The 25,404-nt window shown below is 44.2% G+C and overlaps 1 protein-coding gene across 1 annotated transcript; it reads right to left on the reverse strand.

Moving 5' to 3' along the window:
- Positions 1 to 2,240: 2,240 nt before the first annotated feature.
- Positions 2,241 to 23,881, reverse strand: LOC106571087 (ras-related protein Rab-15). Its single transcript, XM_045695554.2, has 6 exons — positions 23,188 to 23,881; positions 10,774 to 10,834; positions 8,862 to 8,922; positions 7,665 to 7,742; positions 7,349 to 7,504; positions 2,241 to 4,713 (listed from the first exon to the last, which is right to left on the reverse strand). The coding sequence occupies exons 1-6, from the start codon at positions 23,309 to 23,311 to the stop codon at positions 4,555 to 4,557; spliced, it is 639 nt and encodes a 212-aa protein (XP_045551510.2). The 5' UTR covers positions 23,312 to 23,881; the 3' UTR covers positions 2,241 to 4,554.
- Between the last annotated feature and the right edge of the window lie 1,523 nt (positions 23,882 to 25,404).

Below are 25,404 nucleotides of genomic sequence, written 5' to 3' on the forward strand. Positions count from 1 at the left end.
GTGGTGGCCAATGGGTGGCCAGGACACGGTCACACTCTAACAAGATTTTTGGGATGGGGGCTAAGGTGTAGAAATGGAGGGGCGGAGGGGATATCAAACTGTGGCCCTGTGCTATGACAACGACAGGGTGTGTGTGTGTGTGTGTGTGTGTGTGTCTTCCCTAAAGGCACAGCTTGGTCCCAGCTCCCGGCCCTGGGATGCCATGATAGCACAGAGGGACGAGGGGAGTGTGATTAATCTGTAGCCCTCCACCACACACACACACACTTTCACAAACACACTATCACACACACACTTTCACAAACACACTCTCTCTCACACACTCACACACACACACACACACACTCCCTCCTACTGTTTCTAATGCGATTGAATGGAGCCTGATGAAAGGCAGTTGGATTAGTTCTAGAAGCATCTGTGAGATATTGTAGGTTAAGATGCAGACAGTGTTTCTTTCATAACATCCGGACTGTATCCCAAATGGCACCATATTCCCTATATTTTGCACTACTTTTGACCAGGGGCCAACAGGGAATGATGGGGTGCCATTTGGGACACAGCCCCAATCCCATGTATTTTCCTCTAATCTCTATAAATAACCACTAGAGCCTCTGGACATCCAAGCCACCTCCACTGCATGTTTTCATAGTTCCCCTCTAATCAGGGACTGATTTAGACCTGGGACATTAGGTGGAGGATTCCCCTCTAATCAGGGACTGATTTAGACCTGGGACATCAGGTGGAGGATTCCCCTCTAATCAGGGACTGATTTAGACCTGGGACATCAGGTGGAGGATTCCCCTCTAATCAGGGACTGATTTAGACCTGGGACATCAGGTGGAGGATTCCCCTCTAATCAGGGACTGATTTAGACCTGGGACATCAGGTGGAGGATTCCCCTCTAATCAGGGACTGATTTAGACCTGGGACATCAGGTGGAGGATTCCCCTCTAATCAGGGACTAATTAGACCTGGGACATCAGGTGGATGCAATTAATGATCGGGTAGAACAGAGAACCAGCAGGCTACAGACCTGGTAAGGTCAGAGTTGAATACCCCTGCACTAGAGGATGGGAATCCCCTCTCTCGCAAGCATCTATGTTTCCCTCCGTCTTCACACTAAGCAGAATTGGACCTACTTGAGACATGGTAGCTACTCTCCTCATGGCACCAACTGTGTGTGTCTGTGTATGAAAGGGGGAGTGGTGTGTGTTTCAGAGAGAAAGAGAGAGGCATATTTCAGGTCGGGGAGGGTCTTCTCTATCTCACAGAACTGCTATAGCAGCCCCCCCCCCCCCATCCAGAGGCGGCAGCTCGAGGCTCTGTGTGATGGGCTCTGATCACTGCTTTCTCTGACACGCCACGAATTAGACTAGCGGACTAGGGGAGGGAGGAGGGGGGGAGAGAGAGAACCTTTTTTCTGAAGTGTGTACTCATTCACACTACTTCCTAAAAATCTAAAAGCATTGCATATTTCTTAGACCCATTTATTTCCTTTCAAATCAGTGAGGGGATTGACCTAGTGCACACGTTGGAGAGACGATGGAGACATAACCAGAGAGGGTGGGTGTCACACAGACACAGAGCTATATCCAGAGCTGCCGTTTCAGTCAGTCAGACGTCACAGCATTACCTCTGACACATCGTCATTATGCAGATTCACGTGTTAGTCATTTAGCAGATGCTCTAATCCAGAGTGATTTGCACTAGTTGAGTGCATACATTTTCCCATATTTGTCCGCCGTGGGAAAACAAACCCACAACACTTTACATTGTAAGCGCCATGCTCTACCAACTGAGCCACACGGGACACCATAGGGTGCCATTCATCCTTGCTGTCACCTCGGACTGAGCAATCGTTGCTGGCTTGTGTTCGTCATTGATCCTCAGTATTGCCAGGATTAATGAAAACAGATTTGGAGTTGAAAGAGAAGATCCTCCTGGAACTACTTGTATACTTGAAACACAAAACAGCCACAGCATTCATACTGATACAGTTATTTCAACTTTCCGTTTCTTCAAGTTATTTTACAGGGATATGGATGCAAAGAGATTATGTGCGGTAAAACATGAGTTATCCAACTATTCCGCCTACTGGTAAAATAGTATAATACATTATATTCCAGACTACTTTCTGAGACACAGGAGCTGATGTCCTATTGGTCTTTCCATTTACACTCAGGTCTAAATTAGTCCCTGAACCAGGCACCAATAAAAAAAAAATCATGAAAACCAGCAGGCACTGTTGCCTGGAATTCAATCCAATTCATGCTTTATTGATTCCTATTGCTCCATGACACAGGGGTGGCCAATATCACCCATTCTTTATTTTATCAAGTTACCACACAGCATGATGAGTCATTCATCTGCCAGTATTTATTCAATAAACATTTGAAAGTATTACAACGTTGCTCGTTATATATTTCCACCAAATGCAATTCAAGTAGTCATTATCAAACAGCACAGATATACATTTCATCATCTCAGATCATAGTCCTGTATTTCACCTGTATCTAGAGATCATAGTCCTGTATTTCACCTGTATCTAGAGATCATAGTCCTGTATTTCACCTGTATCTAGAGATCATAGTCCTGTATTTCACCTGTATCTAGAGATCACAGTCCTGTATTTCACCTGTATCTAGAGATCATAGTCCTGTATTTCACCTGTATCTAGAGATCATAGTCCTGTATTTCACCTGTATCTAGAGATCACAGTCCTGTATTTCACCTGTATCTAGAGATCACAGTCCTGTATTTCACCTGTATTTAGAGATCATAGTCCTGTATTTCACCTGTATCTAGAGATCATAATCCTGTATTTCACCTGTATCTAGAGATCATAGTCCTGTATTTCACCTGTATCTAGAGATCATAGTCCTGTATTTCACCTGTATCTAGAGATCACAGTCCTGTATTTCACCTGTATCTAGAGATCACAGTCCTGTATTTCACCTGTATCTAGAGATCATAGTCCTGTATTTCACCTGTATCTAGAGATCATAGTCCTGTATTTCACCTGTATCTAGAGATCACAGTCCTGTATTTCATTCAAAACAACATACCATATTATCACTTACACACAAACTGTAGGTTTTGACAGTAGCAGTAGTAACATTGAGTCAGTAGTTGCAGACAGTAGAGGTTAGTCCTATGGTCAGTTCGTATAGACACTCTGGTCAAAAGCTAAAATACGGTTATAGGGGTATAATGATCAGTTAAAAAATTTACTTCATTGAAGTTGCAAGACAGAAGAAGAAGAGGATGAAAGTTGGACACATGCAAATCTCTTGCTGGTCCTTTGCTAGTCTGGATAATATGTTTCTAAGTTTCTATTCAATGGGCCACTCTGGAAACAGCAGCCATCTAGTGGATAATAGGGCGTAAAACTGAAGCAAACGAAATATGTCATCATAGATTGAAATATTCCATTTGTGATTCTATCAAAATTAAATGTCAACACTTTTTACAGGCCTGTAATGCTCATAGGTTTAAACTAACATTAAACTAATGTACATTATCATGGAAAATTGTCTTGAGAAACACAATTGCAAAGCTAAACGGAACATTGTCTGCACAACAAACAACACCCTATCCCCTATAGTGCAGTAGGTCTGAGCAGAGCCAAGCAGTGTACTATAAAGGGAATAAGGTGTGATTTGAGACTCACTACAGTAGAACAGTGTAATGTGTCGTGACCCCTTCATCAACAGCTCTGCAGTGTATCTGCTTCATATAGCAACGTAGCATGTATCAGTAGCATCCTCTGGTGCCGAAATCTATGAACTACAATGAAAAATACCATGAAAAAAAACACAGCTTTATATATACACTAGATGCCTTATAGGGGGCGCTGTTTTGAAGCCACTGCGCCTCCATCTTGGTACTCCCCCACAAGTGTAAAAAAAATACTTAGGGAGATATATAAATGCATTTATAAATGTCTAAATTTGTTTTTGCCACGTTTATTCTATTATTACAGACAACTTAAAGCAAACTTTTGAATTATATTGTTAGCTAAATATACCAAAAAATATATAGAAAAAAAAAACATTTTTAGAAAGTACTGATATTACTGTCCCCACAATAACAAAAAAATACTTAAATACATGTAATTTTGTCCTTGAAGCATTTCAATGAAATACTGTAGAATTCCATTAATTCCTAGAGGACTGCATTTCTGAGGAGTGCCAACATGGCCGACCGGTGACTTCAAAGCAATACCAATACATAGCATTAGCAATCCAGGGTTTACATACATCATTGGTAAAAACCTATCAAACACCAGTACACCACCTACAATGGTAGAAAGGCAATCAGCTACGAAAAGTGTCACCCCCCCACCCTATTCCCTACATAGTGCACCACTTGTGTCACTCTATTCCCTACAAAGTGCACCACTTTCAACCAGAGCTCGCAAAAGGAATAGGGTGTGATCCAAGACGCAGCCAGACCCAGTCCTTACATAAGGAGAAGTGGCACCCTATTCCCTATATAGTTCCCTACTTTTCTCACCCTATTCTCTACATAGTGTACAACTTTTTGACCAGGCCCTTAACACCAGCAGCCCTTCTGTGAGGCGGCGGCCACGTCTGTGATGCCCTCCTCCTCCTCCAGGGCGGCGAGGTTGAGCTCGTCTGTGACCGACGCCCTCAGGAGGTCCAGGTCCTTCTTATTGGCCGATAGGACCTGCTCAGCCAATCGCGTGAAGGACTGGGTGAAGGACAGGAAAGTGTTTTGCAACGCCGATCATTAATTTAACTGTTAGTGCAAATATATATATACACTTTCTGAATACTTTATGAATGCACTGTATACAGTGATTATATACAGTGACATACGGTGATATATACAGTAATAGATATATACAGTAATATATATATATATATTACCGTATATATCACCGTATATGTCACTGAATATAATCACTGTATACAGTGCATTCAGAAAGTATTCAGACCCCTTGACTTACTGTAAAATTGATAAAATATCAAAACAAAAAATATCCCATAATGACATCACAATACCCCATAATGACAAAGATAAAACAGGTTTTTAGATTATCATTTTTTACATAAGTATTCAGACCCTTTACTCAGTACTTTGTTGAAGCACCTTTGGAAGCGATTACAGCCTCAAGTCTTCTTGGGTATGACGCTGCAAGCTTGACACACCTGTATTTGGGGAGGTTTTCTCATTCTTCTCTGCAGATCCTCTCAAGCTCTGTCAGGTTGGATGGGGACCGTCGCTGCACAGCTATTTTCAGATCGGGTTCAAGTCCGGGCTCTGGCTGGGCCACTCAAGGACATTCAGAGACTTGTCCCGAAGCCACTCCTGCGTTGTCTTGGCTGTGTGCTTAGGGTCGATGTCCTGTTGGAAGGGGAACCTTCGCCCCAGTATGAGGTCCTGAACGCTCTGAAGGATCTATCTGTACTTTGCTCTGTACATCTTTCCCTCGATCCTGACTAGTCTCCCAGTCTCTCCCGCTGAAAAACATCCCCACAGCATGATGCTGCCACCACCACCATGCTTCACGTTAGGGATGGTGCCAGATTTCCTCCAGACGTGACACTTGGCATTCAGGCCAAAGAGTTCAATCTTGGTTTCATCAGACCAGAGAATATTGTTTCTCATGGTCTAAAAGTCCTTTAGGTGCCTTTTGGCAAACTCGAAGCGGGCTGTTATGTTTCGTTTACTGAGGAATGGCTTTGGTCTGGAAACTACCATAAAGGCCTGATTGGTGGAGTGCTGCAGAGATGGTTGTCCTTCTGGAAGTTTCTCCCATCTCCACATAGGAACTCTGCAGCTCTTTCAGAGTGACCATCGGGTTCCTGGTTACCTCCCTGACCAAGCCCCTTCTCCCCCATTGTTCAGTTTGGCCGGGCGGCCAGCTCTTGGAAGAGTCTTGGTGGTTCCAAATTTCTTCCATTTAAGAATAATGGAGGCCATTGTGTTCTTGGGGACCTTCAACGCTGCAGAAAGGTTTTGGTACCCTTCCCTAGATCTGTGCCTCGACACAATCCTGTCTCGAAGCTCTACGGACAATTCCTTCGACCTCATGGCTTGGTTTTTGCTCTGACATGCACTGTCAACTGTGGGACCTTATATAGACAGTTGTGTGCATTTCCAAATCATGTCCAATCAATTGAATTTACCACAGGTGGACTCCAAACAAGTTGTAGAAACATCTCAAGGATGATCAATGGAAACAGGATGCACCTGAGCTCAATTTTGAGTCTCATAGCAAAGGGTCTGAATACTTATGCAAATAAGGTACTCATGTTTAAGTTTTAATACATTTACAAAAATGTATGAAAACCTGTTTTCACTTTGTCATTATGGGGTATTGGGTGTAGAAAAAAAGTTATTTATTCAATTTTAGAATAAGGCTGTATCGTAACAAAATGTGGAAAAAGTCAAAAGAGGTCTGAAAACTTTCCGAAAGCACTGTATATGTCATTCACAGGAGGTTGGTGGAACCTTAATTGAGAAGAACGGACACGTGGTAATGACTGGAGTGGAATGGTATCAAATACATCAAACACATGGTTTCCATTTGCTCCGTTCTGACCATTACTATGAGCCGTTCTCCCCTCAGCAGATTCCACTGATCACTATATACTGTATGTCACTGTATTCATGAGTTGCATGTTTCGTCACAATATTGTTTTGAATGTTTGTTTTGGACTGATGTCCGACTGAGCATTCTACTCAATGCATCATCAATGAGCGCTGATGAAGATTCCATCAAAAGTGCATTACAGTGGCTTGGAAACACGATGCCATTCAAAAAGGAAGCAAATAATTAGTAGGAAAAACTTTTGTCATCATTTTGTTGTCGCCAGATTGACTTTAGATGCGGTATAACGTTAGCTAGCTAACTAAGATTAATAAGGGGAGGTCACCGGATTTTAAATAGCTAATGTTAGCATTGCTAGCTATTTTTGATCAACTTTGCTAGCTAATGACAACATTTCCATCTGTCTAAAGTAAATTTGACGACATGATAATGCTGCCAAGTTGTTTCCTACTAAATATTTGACTACTTTAGCAATTTCATCGTATTTCCAGGCACTATAGTGTAATTTAGACTAAACAGTATTTAAACTCGTGGTTATCACCCCTTTAGGGCACCACTATTGTGCCGCCGGTACAACCTATGACTATATATCACTTGGACTCTGGGAGATACAGAATAAGACGAAGTGAATAAGGATGAAATGTTTTTCCATTATATCGTCATCAATAGTTCACATACCGGTAGTCTGGCCGTGGTGTTTGCCTTTGGTCCTGTGACAGACAGGCAGCCAGCTGTACAGTGTTTCTACGGGAGCTGTCAGCCACTCACCTCTGTTATGTTATGGTTGGTGAAGGCACTTGTCTCAAAGAAGTCCATCCCATAATCCTTGGCCAGCTTGTTGCCCTGTTCTGTAGCTACCTGCCTCTTCTCCTCCTCGTCTGACTTGTTCCCTATGAGGATCTTTTGGATGTTATCAGGAGCATACTGAGAGGGAGGGAGGGAGGGAGGGAGGGAGGGAGGGAGGGAGGGAGGGAGGGGAGGGAGAGTCATTCAGTCTGATTTGACAAAAGCACCCTGTGCCGCTATATAAAAAAAAAAAAAAAAAGTTGGCCTGACCTCTAACCCTTGTTCCCCTTGATCTCACCTCGTCCACATCGCTGGCCCACTTCATGATGTGCTGGAAGGATCGCTCACTTGTAATGTCGTAAACCAGGAAGATTCCCTGAAGAGAGGGGAGGGAAGAGGAGAGGGTAGGAGGTGAGGGGAGGGAAGAGGAAAGAAGAGGGTAGGAGATGAAGGGAGGGAAGAGGAGAGGGTAGGAGATGAAGGGAGGGAAGACGAGAGGGTAGGAGATGAGGGGAGGGAAGAGGAGAGGGTAGGAGATGAGGGGAGGGTAGAGGAAAGAAGAGGGTAGGAGTGAAGGGAGGGAAGAGGAGAGGGTAGGAGATGAGGGGAGGGAGGAGGAGAGGGTAGGAGATGAGGGGAGGGAGGAGGAGAGGGTAGGAGATGAGGGGAGGGAGGAGGAGAGGGTAAGAGATGAAGGGAGGGAGGAGGAGAGGGTAGGAGATGAAGGGAGGGAAGAGGAGAGGGTAGGATATGAGGGGAGGGAGGAGGAGAGGGTAGGAGATGAGGGGAGGGAGGAGGAGAGGGTAGGAGATGAGGGGAGGGAGGAGGAGAGGGTAGGAGATGAGGGGAGGGAGGAGGAGAGGGGAGGAGATGAGGGGAGGGAGGAGGAGAGGGTAGGAGATGAGGGGAGGGAAGAGGAGAGGGTAGGAGATGAGGGGAGGGAAGAGGAGAGGGTAGGAGATGAGGGGAGGGAAGAGGAGAGGGTAGGAGATGAGGGGAGGGAAGAGGAGAGGGTAGGAGATGAGGGGAGGGAAGAGGAGAGGGGAGGAGGTGAGGGGAGGGAGGAGGAGAGGGTAGGAGATGAGGGGAGGGAAGAGGAGAGGGTAGAAGATGAGGGGAGGGAGGAGGAGAGGGTAGGAGATGAGGGGAGGGAAGAGGAGAGGGTAGGAGATGAGGGGAGAAAATAAAATCATGTCAGCTAATTCAGTTATGGTTGTCACAGCAACACCACATCGTTTAGAATCCATGGGTGATAAGAGGACAGGAGGAAACTAGCACCAAGAAACTGCTACCAACCATAACAACAGCACATATTTGACGTACAACTACAGCTTTAGCTACAAGTGTAATTAATGTTTAGAAGGGAGAGCACCCTCGTCTCCAGGCTAATGACCAGATGGTTCAGACTAAACAAAGAGTGGAGCTACAGTAAAAGTATCTTACATGATCTGACCTCTTACCTACAATATCTTGAGGAAGAGTAGCGTTACCTTACCTGTGCTCGTCTGTAGTACTGCTTAGTGATGGTCTGATATCTCTCCTGTCCTGCTGTGTCCCTGGAAGAAATCAAATGTCAAACACCCTCAGAAAATGACAAAACAGGTAGCGAATAGTGATATCAGGCAACGTTTCAATCCAAGGTGGATCTTTGTGAGTTCAAACTTTTTTTTTTTATCTTGAGATAAGAGTCCTTGCAGGGCAGGGGGAACTGGTTTAGTGTCCAGTCTGAGTAAACAACAGTATGGGGTAAGACTGAAAATAACTGACAGAATAGTATAAGACTGAAAATAACTGACAGAATAGTATTGGGTAAGACTGACCATCCCTGACAGAATAGTATAAGACTGAAAATAACTGACAGAATAGCATGGGGTAAGACTGACCATCCATGACAGAATAATATGGGGTAAGACTAAACATCCCTGACAGAATAGTATGGGGTAAGACTAAACATCCCTGACAGAATAGTATGGGGTAAGACTGAACATCCCTGACAGAATAGTATGGGGTAAGACTGAACATCCCTGACGAATAGTATGGGGTAAGACTTAACATCCCTGACAGAATAGTGTGGGGTAAGACTGAACATCCCTGACGAATAGTATGGGGTAAGACTGAATATCCCTGACAAATAGTATGGGGTAAGACTGAACATCCCTGACAGAATAGTGTGGGGTAAGACTGAACATCCCTGACAGAATAGCGTGGGGTAAGACTAAACATCCCTGACAGAAGAGTATGGGGTAAGACTGAACATCCCTGACAGAAGAGTATGGGGTAAGACTGAACATCCCTGACAGAAGAGTATGGGGTAAGACTGAACATCCCTGACAGAAGAGTATGGGGTAAGACTGAACATCCCTGACAGAATAGTATGGGGTAAGACTGACCATCCCTGACAGAATAGCATGGGGTAAGACTGAACATCCCTGACGAATAGTATGGGGTAAGACTGAACATCCCTGACGAATAGTGTGGGGTAAGACTGAACATCCCTGACAGAATAGTGTGGGGTAAGACTGAATATCCCTGACGAATAGTATGGGGTAAGACTGAATATCCCTGACAAATAGTATGGGGTAAGACTGAACATCCCTGACAGAATAGTGTGGGGTAAGACTGAACATCCCTGACAGAATAGTGTGGGGTAAGACTGAACATCACTGACAGAATAGCATGGGGTAAGACTGAACATCCCTGACAGAATAGCATGGGGTAAGACTGAACATCACTGACAGAATAGTATGGGGTAAGACTGAACATCCCTGACAGAATAGCATGGGGTAAGACTGAACATCACTGACAGAATAGTATGGGGTAAGACTGAACATCCCTGACAGAAGAGTATGGGGTAAGACTGAACATCCCTGACAGAATAGTATGGGGTAAGACTGAACATCCCTGACAGAATAGTATGGGGTAAGACTGAACATCACTGACAGAATAGCATGGGGTAAGACTGAACATCACTGACAGAATAGTATGGGGTAAGACTGAACATCCCTGACAGAAGAGTATGGGGTAAGACTGAACATCCCTGACAGAATAGTGTGGGGTAAGACTGAACATCCCTGACAGAAGAGTATGGGGTAAGACTGAACATCCCTGACAGAATAGTATGGGGTAAGACTGAACATCCCTGACAGAAGAGTATGGGGTAAGACTGAACTTCACTGACAGAATAGCATGGGGTAAGACTGAACATCCCTGACAGAATAGCATGGGGTAAGACTAAACATCCCTGACAGAAGAGTATGGGGTAAGACTGAACATCCCTGACAGAAGAGTATGGGGTAAGACTGAACATCCCTGACTTTGGACTAGAACATCCTCTATATTCAAAGGGGTGATTCCCATGTTTGACCTACTTTAGTAGAATGCTCTGGCTGCATGCATTCACTACTTACCATATCTGTATCCTTACTTTGATGCCATCTATCTCCAGTGTCTTCATTTTAAAATCGACTCCTGCAAAAGAGAATATGGAAACCTCTTGATTAATTCATCCTGTTTAATGTGTGGAGAGGTAAGGTGAGGCGAGACGAGGCTAGCGAGGCGAAGACAGTCCTGCTGTTTATTCTCCTCAAGGTACCTTTTATCTCAGTTTCGTACAGCTTTATAACAGCAAAGATACTGAGAGCCATTTCATCCCATATCTATCAGGCCTTTCTAAGTTACGACTGAATGCTCCTTTAAAGAAATAGAGCTAATAGTGATGGATCAGTGAGCTGAACCGAGTTCAGACCTGGATCGATCACAGGGGTGGAAAGAAACTGGAGGGGAGAAGGGAGAAGAGGGAGAGGACTGGGGAGCATAGCAAGAGGTTTGTTAACCTGTGTAGATGGGCACTCTTGTGAACCACCAGAGAAAGAAGGAGGGAGGTAGAGAGAGAGAGGTAGAGAGGAGAGAGGTAGAGAGGTAGAGAGGTAGAGAGAGAGAGAGGGTAGAGAGAGAGGAGAGAGGTAGAGAGAGAGGGTAGAGAGAGAGGAGAGAGAGAGGTGGGGAGAGAGAGAGGTAGAGAGAGAGAGAGGTAGAGAGAGAGGTAGAGAGAGAGAGAGAGAGAGAGGGAGGGAGGGAGGGAGGGAGAGAGAGAAGGAGGGAAGGAGGGAGGGATAGCTAATAAGCGAGAGAGAGACAGCGAAAAACAGAGAGATCGAGAGAGAGGTGGGTTATGCTCCAATCATCTATGGCCAGACAGCGGCATGGAGAGGCCCAGCGAGACTGACGTGTCAGACCAGACAGCAGCATGGAGAGGCCCAGCGAGACTGATGTGTCAGACCAGACAGCAGCATGGAGAGGCCCAGCGAGACTGATGTGTCAGGCCAGACAGCAGCATGGAGAGGCCCAGCGAGACTGATGTGTCAGGCCAGACAGCAGCATGGAGAGGCCCAGCGAGACTGATGTGTCAGGCCAGACAGCAGCATGGAGAGGCCCAGCGAGACTGATGTGTCAGGCCAGACAGCAGCATGGAGAGGCCCAGCGAGACTGATGTGTCAGGCCAATCAGAGCACTGAGTTACTGTATATAAGAGCCATTTTGTAGGCCGTCATTGTAAATAAGAATTTGTTTTTAACTGACTTGCCTAGTTAAATAAAGGTTAAATAAATGAAAAACATAAAATACTATGGAGGTAAACAGACTGTTGGGTATATTGTATATTATACTATACAGTACTATACCTGTTTTTGTAGTTTCTAAACAGACTACTAGATGAATACTATGGAGGTAAACATACATGGCATTTAAACAACACAACAATCCCAGTTAAACCAATAACCAGCTCTAAATCGATAAATCCAACCCCCTCTAAAAAGACTCAAACCATTACTCAGTATGTTGGGCTCCACTCTATTCCACTGTAGGGTAAACTGTAGCAAATCAATACTCAGTCCCTCAGATTCTCAGACTTAAACACCGAGAGAGAGACGCGCGTCATCCGCGTCTTTCTTCAGTTATATTCCTCTACTGAGTCTGAGCAGGTCCTCCCATGAGAATGAGCAGCGTAGATTACAGAAATACTGCTTTTCAACTGCAGTGTATTCTCCTGATAAGGGCCTTGTGGCACTTCACCCCATCCGTAGAGCCTGTAGACACACTGTCAGACCCTCAGACTTAACCAGTGACATGCCCTTTAACCCATCTGTAGACCCTGTGGCTGATATACTACAGTATTTACCTTGTGTGTTGAGTGGGTCCTCTGACTGGGCCCTCTGATAGATACTGATGACATACTGCTTTTATACTTCTGTGTGTTCATTTGAAACAAGCCTTATCTCGGCACGCATTTCTCATCTAAAATACTATCGACGACGAGAGGCACTCTCAGAGGCCTACTTTTCAAACTGCCATTCAAACTGCCGCTTGATACAGTCTCAGACACTCATCTTATCTAAAACACTATAGACATGCTCTCACAGTCCTGGGCCAAGGCTGGAGTTCACTCCACTTCAGTGAGAGACGGAGCGACTGAGAGGCCTTTGAAAACAGTGAAGCGGCCTGCTGTCTGACTAGGACTGTGTGACTACTAGAGAGTAAAGGCGTAGACACACTAGGTTTGGTTGGCTCCTAGCAGATCTCGTCTAGGCGAAACTAACATATGTGCCTCACATACTCCCTTAAAAGACCTTCGGTTGAAAAATGAAATTTCGGCTACCGAACTTCGACTAGACTCAAAAAAATAAAATAATGCTTGCCCGAACACTGCCGAACACCAAAACGAACAAAAACGTAACAAAATGTTGTCATAATATATGCGCAAACTGTTTCGACTGGGAAGCATACGGTAAGCTTAAGGAAGGAGGGAGTATGCAGACAGTGGCACAGTGAAAGGCCACCAACATCATCAGTCACTGGCCTGCTTTGCCTGGGGCTGGAAGCATCTCCCTCTCCCTTTCTACGATGCTTCTCTCCAAGCATCTCTCTCTCTTCTCCTCCCTCTTTCTATTCTTATCGATCCACCCCTTGGATCTCTCCCTCTCTCCTACCCTCTCGCTATGTTTCTCGTTCTCCCGATCTTTCTCTATCCCTCTTTTCGATGCCTTTCGCTTCTGTCCTGGAGTCATCCATGCGTTCAGTGATTTGGGAGTCAGTGAAGTTCAGCTTCAAAGTAAATGCAGCTTCTGCGAAGTCATCTAAATGAATGGGAAGTCTTGGCCCAGCTATCTTTTTATTTTTGATTATTTTAGGGTGTAGATCAGCTTTAATATCGCAGATAGATTGTGGCTTCCTGGGGCTGGGTCTGCATTATTTCCAATCCCCCATATATTTTGGGGTAAATATATAAGTTTTGATTCCAGAGTTGTTTTGCGTATCAGTTCATAAACCATGTGCCATGGAATCGGTACATCGAAGTTCCTTACATTTCCCCCTTCCACTTGCATCTTTCGTTTTTCACAGTAATGCTGCAATAGTTGGATGTAATTTTGGATAGATCAGACATTTCCATATATTTATTTTAGCTGCATGTGTGACATAACTCCACCAGTCCAATTTATGATATAATTTACAAAGATTTTTTAATATATTTTTTTAATAGCATTTTTTTTAATCAATTAGTATATTTGAGTTTAACCATAATATTGGTTGTATTATTTGTTCTGTCTTTTCTGGTGGATTCAACTGAAATTGCAACCAAATTTCTAAGGCTTGTTTTAAAAATAGCAATATTTTTTAGATTCTTTGATTTTCAAATAATGGAAAGTGACAGGTTGTAATCTGAATAAAGGGAAAAAGAGCATTCTTGAACATGGGGTGAGACATTCTTACTAATCTGAAAGAGAACCAGTTCGGATTTAAGTATAACTTTTGTATGACTGAAGCCTTTAGTGAGAGGTCTAATGATTTAATATTTAATCATTTCTGCCCTCAGAAATTCACATTCATTATATTAATAGGTCTGTTTAATTTAGTCTTGCTTGCCGTTCCAAATAAAATGGAATTTGCCCAGCTATTTTAGCAAATTACAGACCTCAAGGAAATGAAGGAATACCTCAAAGCAATGTAATTCTCAAACATGCAGTATAAAAACAATCATATACACTCACAGAGTAGACTTATGTGAGAATGGCCTTAAGGTACTGTAGCTTGGTCTCAGATATGTTTGTAATAACATGTCAACTCCTTGCCATGCCAAACTTGGCAAGGAGTGGCATGATGGTACAAACAGATTGGTACCCAGGCTAGCCTAAAGGTTGACTTGTAGTCCAAGAAGTCTAAAAGATGAAACCGTCAAAGAGCCGGGCAAGCCGGTGACCATCGTTGTCTTTCTTTCTTTTCTATTTACCCCTTTTTTTCTCCTAAATCGCTGCACTCCCCAATGGACTCGGGAGAGGCGAAGGTCGAGAGTCACGCGTCCTCCGAAACACGACCCAGCCAAGCCGCTCTGCTTCTTGACACACTGCTCGCTTAACCCGGAAGCCAGCCGCACCAATGTCTCGGAGGAAACACCGTCCAACTGGCGACCGAAGTCAGCTTGCAGGCGCCCGGCCCGCCATAAGGAGTTGCTTGATCGCAATTGGACAAGGAAATTCCGTCCGGCAAACCCTCCCCTAACCCGGACTACGCAGGGTCAATTGTGCGCCGCCTCATGGCTCTCCCAGCCCTGGATCGAACCCGGGGCTGGAGTGACGCTGCGACACAGTGCCTTAGAACCATCAGACCTATTAAGTGTTAACAGCAGCCTATATTTACCCAGTAGCCTATAGTTGTATCAAAGTATATGTACACCTAAGTTCATTGTTTTGCAACAGTTTAATTCAACACACTGACAAAAGTGTTGCTACTTAGCGTAGCTAACTGACTGCCTTCCCTGTGGCTCAGTTGGTACAGCATGGTGTTTGCAATGCCAGCATGGTGTGTGCAACACCAGGGTTGTGTGTTCGATTCCCATGGGGGGCCAGTATAAAAAATTAAAAATAAAATGCATGAATTGTATGAAATGTATATATTCACTACTGTAAGTTGCTCTGGATAAGAGCGTCTGCTAAATGTAAAAATGTAGCTATTAGCCAACTAACTGTTTTTCTATGAATGGATAAGTATCTGTGCCCATTTCTATGAATGGATAAGTATCTGTGCCCACTACTGTGTCCAGGGCATCTCCCTACTGTAGCTATCCCATAATGAGCAGCACTTAACCCTTACAGTGAGGGGGCTGATGGTGGGTGATGGGCCAGGGACATAGTAGCTGTGGTTCAGGGCTGTAAGGAGAGCAGCTTATTGAGCCAGGGGTAGACACACGCACACAGACCTCCCACAGACCTCCCACTATACCTCACAGACCTCCCACTATCCCTCACAGACCTCCCATAGACCTCCCACTATCCCTCACAGACCTCCCACTATCCCTCACAGACCTCCCATAGACCTCCCACTATCCCTCACAGACCTCCCACTATCCCTCACAGACCTCCCACTATCCCTCACAGACCTCCCATAGACCTCCCACTATCCCTCACAGACCTCCCACAGACCTTCCACTATCCCTCCCAGCCAATCTATCTGTTGTGGATGGAGACATACTGTTTCTGTCAGGCTGTGGAAACCCAGGGAAGAATGTTACTGACCCATCAATAAGTCAAGCATTGACCTATTAATCACTGTCTCTAACCTTTACGTGTGTGTGTGTGTGTGTGTGTGTGTGTGTGTGTGTGTGTGTGTGTGTGTGTGTGTGTGTGTGTGTGTGTCTTAGACATCTCCCTAACTGACTGCAGGCATTATTATTACTGTAGACTCCCATCTATAGAGCCCTGACTGTGTGTCTCTGAGATAATACCATGATGAAGACAGCTTGATGAAGACAGCTTGTTGAAGACAGCTTGTTGAAGACAGCTTGTTGAAGACAGCTTGTTGAAGACAGCTTGATGAAGACAGCTTGATGAAGACAGCTTGTTGAAGACAGCTTGTTGAAGACAGCTTGTTGAAGACAGCTTGCTGAAGACAGCTTGTTGAAGACAGCTTGATGTCGAAAAGCATCACTACTAGAGTAGGGCTGTCAAACAGACGGCCAGAGAGAGGGTCCAATCTGGTCCAAAGGTGGTTTGAGTAAACAAAATATATATGCACACGCACACTTTTTAAATACTTTATTTGAATACACCAATCAAATGTACATTAAAAAAAGGATGCAAACATTTCAAAAGGTCCCTGTATGAACACTCAAGGTTAAATGAAGCTCCTCCTACTGCTGCTCATGACATCTGAAACAGAGCAGTACCTCCTCCTCTTTTAAACTCGGACAAAACAGAGATACTTGTTCTAGGTCCCAAGAAACAAAGAGATCTTCTGTTGAATCTGACAATTAATCTGGATGGTTGTACAGTCGTCTCAAATAAAACTGTGAAGGACCTCGGCGTTACTCTGGACCCTGATCTCTCTTTTGAAGAACATATCAAGGCTGTTTCAAGGGCAGCTTTTTTCCATCTACGTAACATTGCAAAAATCAGAAACTTTCTGTCCACAAATGATGCAGAAAAATGAATCCATGCTTTTGTTACTTCTAGGTTGGACTACTGCAATGCTCTACTTTCCGGCTACCCAGATAAAGCACTAAACAAACTTCAGTTAGTGCTAAATACGGCTGCTAGAATCCTGACTAGAACCAAAAAATGTGATCATATTACTCCAGTGCTAGCCTCCCTACACTGGTTTCCTGTTAAGGCAAGGGCTGATTTCAAGGTTTTACTGCTAACCTACAAAGCATTACATGGGCTTGCTCCTACCTATCTTTCCTATTTGGTCCTGCCGTACATACCTACACGTACGCTACAGTCACAAGACGCAGGCCTCCTAATTGTCCCTAGAATTTCTAAGCAAACAGCTGGAGGCAGGACTTTCTCCTATAGAGCTCCATTTTTATGGAATGGTCTGCCTACCCATGTGAGAGATGCAGACTCGGTCTCAACCTTTAAGTCTTTATTGAAGACTCATCTCTTCAATGGGTCCTATGATTGAGTGTAGTCTGGCCCAGTAGTGTGAAGGTGAACGGAAAGGCTCTTGAGCAACAAACCGCCCTTGCTGTCTCTGCCTGGCCAGTTCCCCTCTCTCCACTGGGATTCTCTGCCTCTAACCCTATTACAAGGGCTGACTCACTGGCTTATTGGTGTTCTTCCATGCCGTCCCTAGGAGGGGTGCGTCACTTCAGTGGGTTGAGTCACTGACGTGGTCTTCCTGTCTGGGTTGGCGCCCCCCTTGGGTTGTGCCGTGGCGGAGATCTTTGTGGGCTATACTCGGCGTTGTCTCAGGATGGTAAGTTGGTGGTTGAAGATATCCCTCTAGTGGTGTGGGGGCTGTGCTTTGGCAAAGTGGGTGGGGTTATATCCTTCCTGTTTGGCCCTGTCCGGGGGTATCGTCGGATGGGGCCACAGTGTCTCCTGACCCCTCCTGTATTTATGCTGTAGTAGTTTATGTGTCGGGGGGTTAGGGTCAGTCTGTTACATCTGGAGTATTTCTCCTGTCTTATCCAGTGTCCTGTGTGAATTTAAGTATGCTCTCTCTAATTCTTTCTTTCTTTCTTTCTCTCTCTCAGAGGACCTGAGCCCTAGGACCATGCCTCAGGACTACCTGACATGATGACTCCTTGCTGTCCCCAGTCCACCTGGCCGTGCTGCTGCTCCAGTTTCAACTGTTCTGCCTGCGGCTATGGAACCCTGACCTGTTCACCGGACGTGCTACCTGTCCCAGACCTGCTGTTTTCAACTCTCTAGAGACAGCAGGAGCGGTAGAGATACTCTCAATGATCGGCTATGAAAAGCCAACTGACATTTACTCTTGAGGTGCTGACTTGTTGCACCCTCGACAACTACTGTTATTATTATTATTATTAGACCCTGCTGGTCACCTATGAACATCTTGGCCATGTTCTGTTATAATCTCCACCCGGCACAGCCAGAAGAGGACTGGCCACCCCTCATAGCCTGGTTCCTCTCTAGGTTTCTTCCTAGGTTTTGGCCTTTCTAGGGAGTTTTTCCTAGCCATCGTGCTTCTACACCTGCATTGCTTGCTGGTTGGGGTTTTAGGCTGGGTATCTGTACAGCACTTTGAGATATCAGCTGATGTAAGAAGGGCTATATAAATACATTTGATTTGATTCTCTAAACAGCTATTCCTCATCCACCAAACTTTACAGTTAGCACTATGCATTGGGGCAGGTAGCGTTCTCCTGGCATCCGCCAAACCCAGATTAGTCCGTCGGACTGCCAGATGGTGAAGCCATCCAGAGAACGTGTTTCCATTGCTCCAGAGTCCAATGGCGGCGAGTTTTACACCACTCCAGCCAACGCTTGGCATTGCACATGGTGATTTTAAACTTGTGTGTGGCTGCTCGGCAATGGAAACCCATTTCATGAAGCTCCTGACGAACAGTTATTGTGCTGATGTTGCTTCCAGAGGCAGTTTGGAACTCTGTAGTGGGTGTTGCAATCGAGGACAGACAATTTTTATGCGCCATGCGCTTCAGCACTTGGCGGTCCCGTTCTGTGAGCTTGTGTGGCCTACCCTTCGCAGCTGAGCTGTTGTTGCTCCTTGACATTTCCACTTCACAGTAACAGCACTTACAGTTGACCAGAGCAGCTCTAGCTTTTCAGGGACAGAATGACAGATTTTTACCTTGTCAGCTCGGGGATTCGATGCAACAACCGTTCGGTTACTGACCCAACGCTCTAACCACTAGGCTACCTGCTGGTTACTGACCCAACGCTCTAACCACTAGGCTACCTGCTGGTTACTGGCCCAACGCTCTAACCACTAGGCTACCTGCTGGTTACTGGCCCAACGCTCTAACCACTAGGCTACCTGCTGGTTACTGACCCAACGCTCTAACCACTAGGCTACCTGCTGGTTACTGGCCCAACGCTCTAACCACTAGGCTACCTGCTGGTTACTGGCCCAACGCTCTAACCACTAGGCTACCTGCTGGTTACTGGCCCAACGCTCTAACCACTAGGCTACCTGCTGGTTACTGGCCCAACGCTCTAACCACTAGGCTACCTGCTGGTTACTGGCCCAACGCTCTAACCACTAGGCTACCTGCTGGTTACTGGCCCAACGCTCTAACCACTAGGCTACCTGCTGGTTACTGGCCCAACGCTCTAACCACTAGGCTACCTGCTGGTTACTGGCCCAACGCTCTAACCACTAGGCTACTTGCTGGTTACTGACCCAACGCTCTAACCACTAGGCTACCTGCTGGTTACTGACCCAACGCTCTAACCACTAGGCTACCTGCTGGTTACTGGCCCAATGCTCTGACCACTAGGCTACCTGCTGCCCCGGTAGCTGCCCTGGTAGCTTCAAGAGGTAGTCATCTGTAATGCATTTCAATTAACACGTGTGCCTTCTTAAAATTTAATTTGAGGAATTTCTTTCCTTCTTAATGTGTTTAAGCCAATCAGTTGTGTTGTGACAAGGTAGGGGTGGTATACAGAAGATAGCCCTATTTGGTAAAAGACAAAGTCAATATTATGGCAAGAACAGCTCAAATAATCAAAGAGAAATGACAGTCCATCATTAGTTTAAGACATGAAGGTCAATCAATACGGAAAAGTGCAGTCGCAAAAAACATCAAGCGCTATGATGAAACTGTCTCTCATGAGGACCGCCACAGGAAAGGAAGACCCAGAGTTACCTCTGCTACAGAGGATAAGTTCATTAGAATTACCTCAGAAATTGCAGGCCACAATCAACAGCCTGATCAACTTAATGTGAAGGAGTTGTGTTGCTCTGCATGAGGCAAATGGTGGTCACAACAGATATTGACTGGTTACTCCACACCCCTACCTTTTTTTTTTAAAGGTATCTGTGACCAACAGATGCATATCTGTATTGCCAGTCATGTGAAATCTATAGATTAGGGCCTAATCTATTTATTTAAATTGACTGATTTCCTTATGAGGTCAAAGTGCAGACTGTCAGCTTTAATTTGAGGATTTAGAAATTACAGCACTTTTTCTCCCCATTTTATGGTACCAAAAGTATTGGGACCAATTCACTTATATGTGTATTGAAAGAAGTCAAAAGTTTTGTATTTGGTCCCATATTCATAGCACGCAATGACTTCGTCAAGTTTGTGACTATACACATTTGCTGTTTGTTTTGGTTGCGTTTCAGATTATTTTGTGCCCAATAGAAATTAATAGTAAATAATGTACTGTGTCATTTTGGAGTCACTTTTAATGTAAATAAGAATAGAATGTTTATAAACAATTCTACATTAATGTGGACTCACAAATATCATACCCCCTGCCATTATAATGGTGAAAGGTTAGCATGTCTTGGTGGTATGATATAAAATGCTAACCTCCCCTGTTATTGGTAATGGTGAGAGGTTAGCGTGTCTTGGGTGGTATGATATAAAATGCTAACCTCCCCTGTTATTGGTAATGGTGAGAGGTTAGCATGTCTTGGGTGGTATGATATAAAATGCTAACCTCCCCTGTTATTGTAATGGTGAGAGATTAGCATGTCTTGGTGGTATGATATAAAATGCTAACCTCCCCTGTTATTGTAATGGTGAGAGGTTAGCATGTCTTGGGGGTATGATATAAAATGCTAACCTCCCCTGTTATTGTAATGGTGAAAGGTTAGCATGTCTTGGTGGTATGATATTTGGCGTCTGTAACTTCTCAATCATCATTATTCTAGAAATTGGAACTTTCCCCAAATATTTCCTCAATTCTATTCTAGAATGGTTGATACTGTATGATGTACTCAAATTCAAGGACGATTTATCAACACATGAAAAGCTGGCAAGGGCAAACACATTGAATTCCACTAATCCCTATTGTGTCCCTGTTTTGCAGTCAGATGTCCTTGTCTAGTAGACGCACATGCCAGTACAGTATTTCACACCCACTACTAGTTAAAGTCTCCTCTTCCCAATCAATGCGTTGAGGTGAGAGACCAGGGATGCCAGGCTATAGATGCACCCTTAATCCAACCAATGACTTCCTCTAATAATGCCTTCCTCTGCAGAGGGAGATGTGTAGATGCCTCCCAGGTGGCACCCTATTTAACATATTGTCAAAAGTAGTGCACTACATTCGGAATAGGGTGCCATTTGGGACACATTCAGTGATTTCTCTGCGATGGGAGGTGGAGTTCAATGGGCAGTCACTAACCACGTTTCCATCCATAGTTTTTATGGAGTAAAGTCATACCTTATAATAAATAAATCACGGCAGCTGTGACGGAACCAGGAAGTTTCGGTACAATTTTATAAATGCCGACAGATAATTTGTTTGTTTGACATGGTGGGATCTTTTTGTGTCTGTAAAATTAATTAAGTGAGAAACGGCAGTGGAAACGCCTTTATGCGGAAATAGTGATATAATAACCATCATATGGAAGTAAACTTCGAGTATTGCGATGATATGGTGTGTGGTCCTTCCACTACGACTCGAGAAAGCACGCAGTTTATTAGGCTACAGATTAAATAAATGATGATGAACTTCACAGGGTGGTGAAAGTGCACAGTGATGAGCTTGATGCTCCTTTCCAATAAATGTTGAGGGTCTTATTCTGGTGACATGACGATCGATGCTTGAGAATGGTAAAGGGGGAAGAAGGCTGCCCTGAGAGAGATTGGTAAAGGTGGGAAGAAAGCTGTCCTGAGAGAGAGATTGGTTTCGGGCTCCCGAGTGGTGCAGTGGTTTAAGACTCTGCATCTCAATGCAAGAGGCGTCACTGCAGTACCTGGTTCGAATCCAGGCTGCATCACATCCGGCTGTGATTGGGAGTCCCATAGGGCAGCGCACAATTGGCCCAGTGTCATCCGGGGTAGGCCGTCATTGTAAATAAGAATTTGTTCTTAACTGACTTGACTTGTTAAATAAAAAATGCAATAAAGGGGGGAAGAAAGCTGTCCTGATAGCTAATTTCACTGGCCTCAATAGGAAGGCAGTAGATTAAGTGCTGTTGATGTACTGAATTCTAACTAGTGAAATTCAGTATGACAGCCCATATTAACTCTAGGGGCCGAGCCTGGTTGGTTGGGTCCATAGGCTACTGCTTTAATGTTTTCTCTATACAAGGTGGAAGAGGGGAAATTACACAATTTTCTGCTGTAAAGACTTGTATGTGTGGTAATATTAAGTCGAGCTACTGTAATATAAATGCTATGGCAGCAACATAAAAGGGTATATACAGGATTATAACCACAAAAAAAGTTTCATTCCACTTTTGTTCATGTTGCAATTTTTCCAGTAGAGGAAGCACTATTCCCAGAAAGATTTTGTGACAAATGTGTCCCAAATCTTTATGACAATTGCTAACATTTTGACGTTAATAACATGTATTCATGCATTTTGTTATTTTCAAAATGGAATATTGTGTTTATAGTTTCAGATAGCAACTATAGATACTTTATCGCAGGATCCAGGTTGCAACTGTGGTTCTTTTAATTACGCTACTGGACATCGTATGAACAGTTGTGTCTTTTGCCAAGTGGATCCCCCCACAAGTGGTTCTTTTAATTTGTCCTGCACCTGTCCTTTTGTTTTCGATTAATTAAGCTATTTGTTATTTTAAATCAGAGTTTAGCGCTGAATAACAATGCAAATATACAGTGCCTTGAAATAGAGAGTGCCACATCATTTTAATACAATAGGCTATTTGTAAATTTATAATATCAAATTGCTAACAACATTCTGCACAAAGGAAGTGTAGGCCGTACATAATAATATAATTTCAATAGGCTATTGATATAGCACCAGTAGCATATTCGATTAGACTATTTAGCCTAGAGATAATCAGATCTGATTAGGTGTATTCTGATTTCCTCAAATAATGTGTAACCGATGTGAAATGGATCAAAGAAACGGTCTTACCGATTGTGGAGATGTGAGACGGGTGAAATTCGTTGTCCGTGAATCTGCATAAGAAACATGTTTTTCCAACCCCGGAATCACCGAGAAGCAGGAGTCGGAAGAGCACATCATACTGCTTAGCCATAGCGTCTTAGAAATAAGAACAGCAAGCCAGCTAACTCAGCAACGAATTACCAAACCCAACCCACCTACAACCCAACCCATATCTGCCCCAAACCCAACCCACCTACAACCCAACCCATATCTGCCCAAAATATAAAGTAGTCTTTTGATTTTCTTTCGAGAAACGGGGGAGCAAGCTCGAACCTCTCTTTTCTTTCTAATCAAACCAGAAGCGGTCTCTTTTGTTAACAAAGAGTAGCTATATGAGAACGGACCAGATTCCTTCCAACCAGCCCTGTCCTCCTTTCAGACGGGCGCGGTAACGGGGATGCGCTCGGCAGCATCCTGTTTTCTCTCGATATGACCGTCAACGCAACGAGTATGGGGTCAAATCCGTTTCAAACGTCTAACGGGCACTAGACGGCGCGCCCGAGCAATATGAAAAGTTGAAGTGAGCAAACACTGAAGCAGTGTTCGACTACTCATACTAACATAATGTATACTACAAACTTAATGAGTATATACTACATATTATTAGTTCATTTTAGTATACTGTCAACGAACAGTATCCTTTCCGTTGAGCTTACTAGCGCTTCACTTGTCTACCGGAAGTTGATGTTGTTGCTATGCAACCTCTTGCTAGCTAGTTAGCATAAAAAATGATTAGTTCGGCATTTTAAAGAATTCGGGTGTGGAGTGCCAGAGTGCACTTGTAAATTCAGTGCATTGTCAGATTGTCCTTTTGTAAATTCAGAGCATTGTCAGATTGTCCTTTTGTAAATTCAGAGCATTGTCAGATTGTCCTTTTGTAAATTCAGAGCGTTTCGTGCACACTGGACGCTCGGAGTAGGGTTGATTTGAGTGTTTTGACCTTACAATGGCAGTCAAGCACCCAAGCTAACATTGGCTAACATGCTAACTACTTCCAGACACAAATGAGACCACTCTCACCGTTTTACTTGCCCTAGCAGAGCTGTTTAGGCAGTTTTCATGTTATCTAGAGCGTTGGTGTCTATAAGTGTGCAACAATTTAATAACGTATTATTTTTGCCGATATTCAACGGGTGTTGAGCGCTAGTAAATGAATTATTCTGCACTCTGGTACTCAGGTGAGAGTGCTCTGAAATCGGAGTAGATAGCCAGAGCGAATTTACGAAAGCACCCGAATGTCCATTGAGAACGCACAACAACTATACCATTTAGCTAAGCTAAGAATGATGGGAATAATCAAGTCAATTAACATTGGGTAGTTAGTTAGATAGCCTATAGTTAATATACTGGCAAGTTTGATATATAAGTAGCCAACTAACGTTAGATAGCTAGCTAACAACATACCGGTACATACTGCTCTAATATGCTATATGGTTCGTAAGGACAGCATAGCTAACAAATTGATAGCCAGTGTAAGTGAAATTATTTGAAAAGGCATTACTTTATTACATTGCTCAACATTTTCTTAACATTGGTCATAATTAGTTAAAGCAATGAATTTGTATCCGCTCTCGTTGTACTTCAGCTTCATATTTTCCCCCATTTTCTTCAAATCTGAAAACGATGTGAAGCCACGCACATTTCTTGAAGAACTGCATTATGGGCCCTAAAGTACGGAAATAGTGTCCTCTGCGTGTATACTTCATATTTTGGCGAATTTAGTACAACATCAGGGAACTGCTGTTTCCTGAAATACACAATCATCTCCTTCGTTTTGTTGACGTTGAGGGAGAAGTTATGTGCCTGGCACCTCTCCGCCAAGGCCCTCACCTCCTCCCTGTAGGCTGTCTCATCGTCGTTGGTAATCAGGCCTACAACTGTTGTGTCGTCTGCAAACTTGATGATTGAGTTGGAGGCGTGCGTGGCCACGCAGTCATGGGTGAACAGGGAGTACAGGAGGGGGCTGAGCACGCACCTTTGTGGGGCCCCTGTGTTGAGGATCAGCAAAGTGGATGTGTTGTTTCCTACCTTCACCACCTGGGGGCGGCCCGTCAGAAAGTCCAGGACCCAGTTGCACAGGGCGGGGTTCAGACCCAGGGCCCGAGCTTAATGATGAGCTGGAGGGTACTATGGTGCTGAAGGCTGAGCTATAGTCAATGAACAACATTCTTACATAGGTATTCC

Source organism: Salmo salar, chromosome 15 (genome assembly GCF_965601325.2).
Source record: "Salmo salar chromosome 15, fSalSal1, whole genome shotgun sequence".
NCBI lineage: Eukaryota > Metazoa > Chordata > Actinopteri > Salmoniformes > Salmonidae > Salmo > Salmo salar.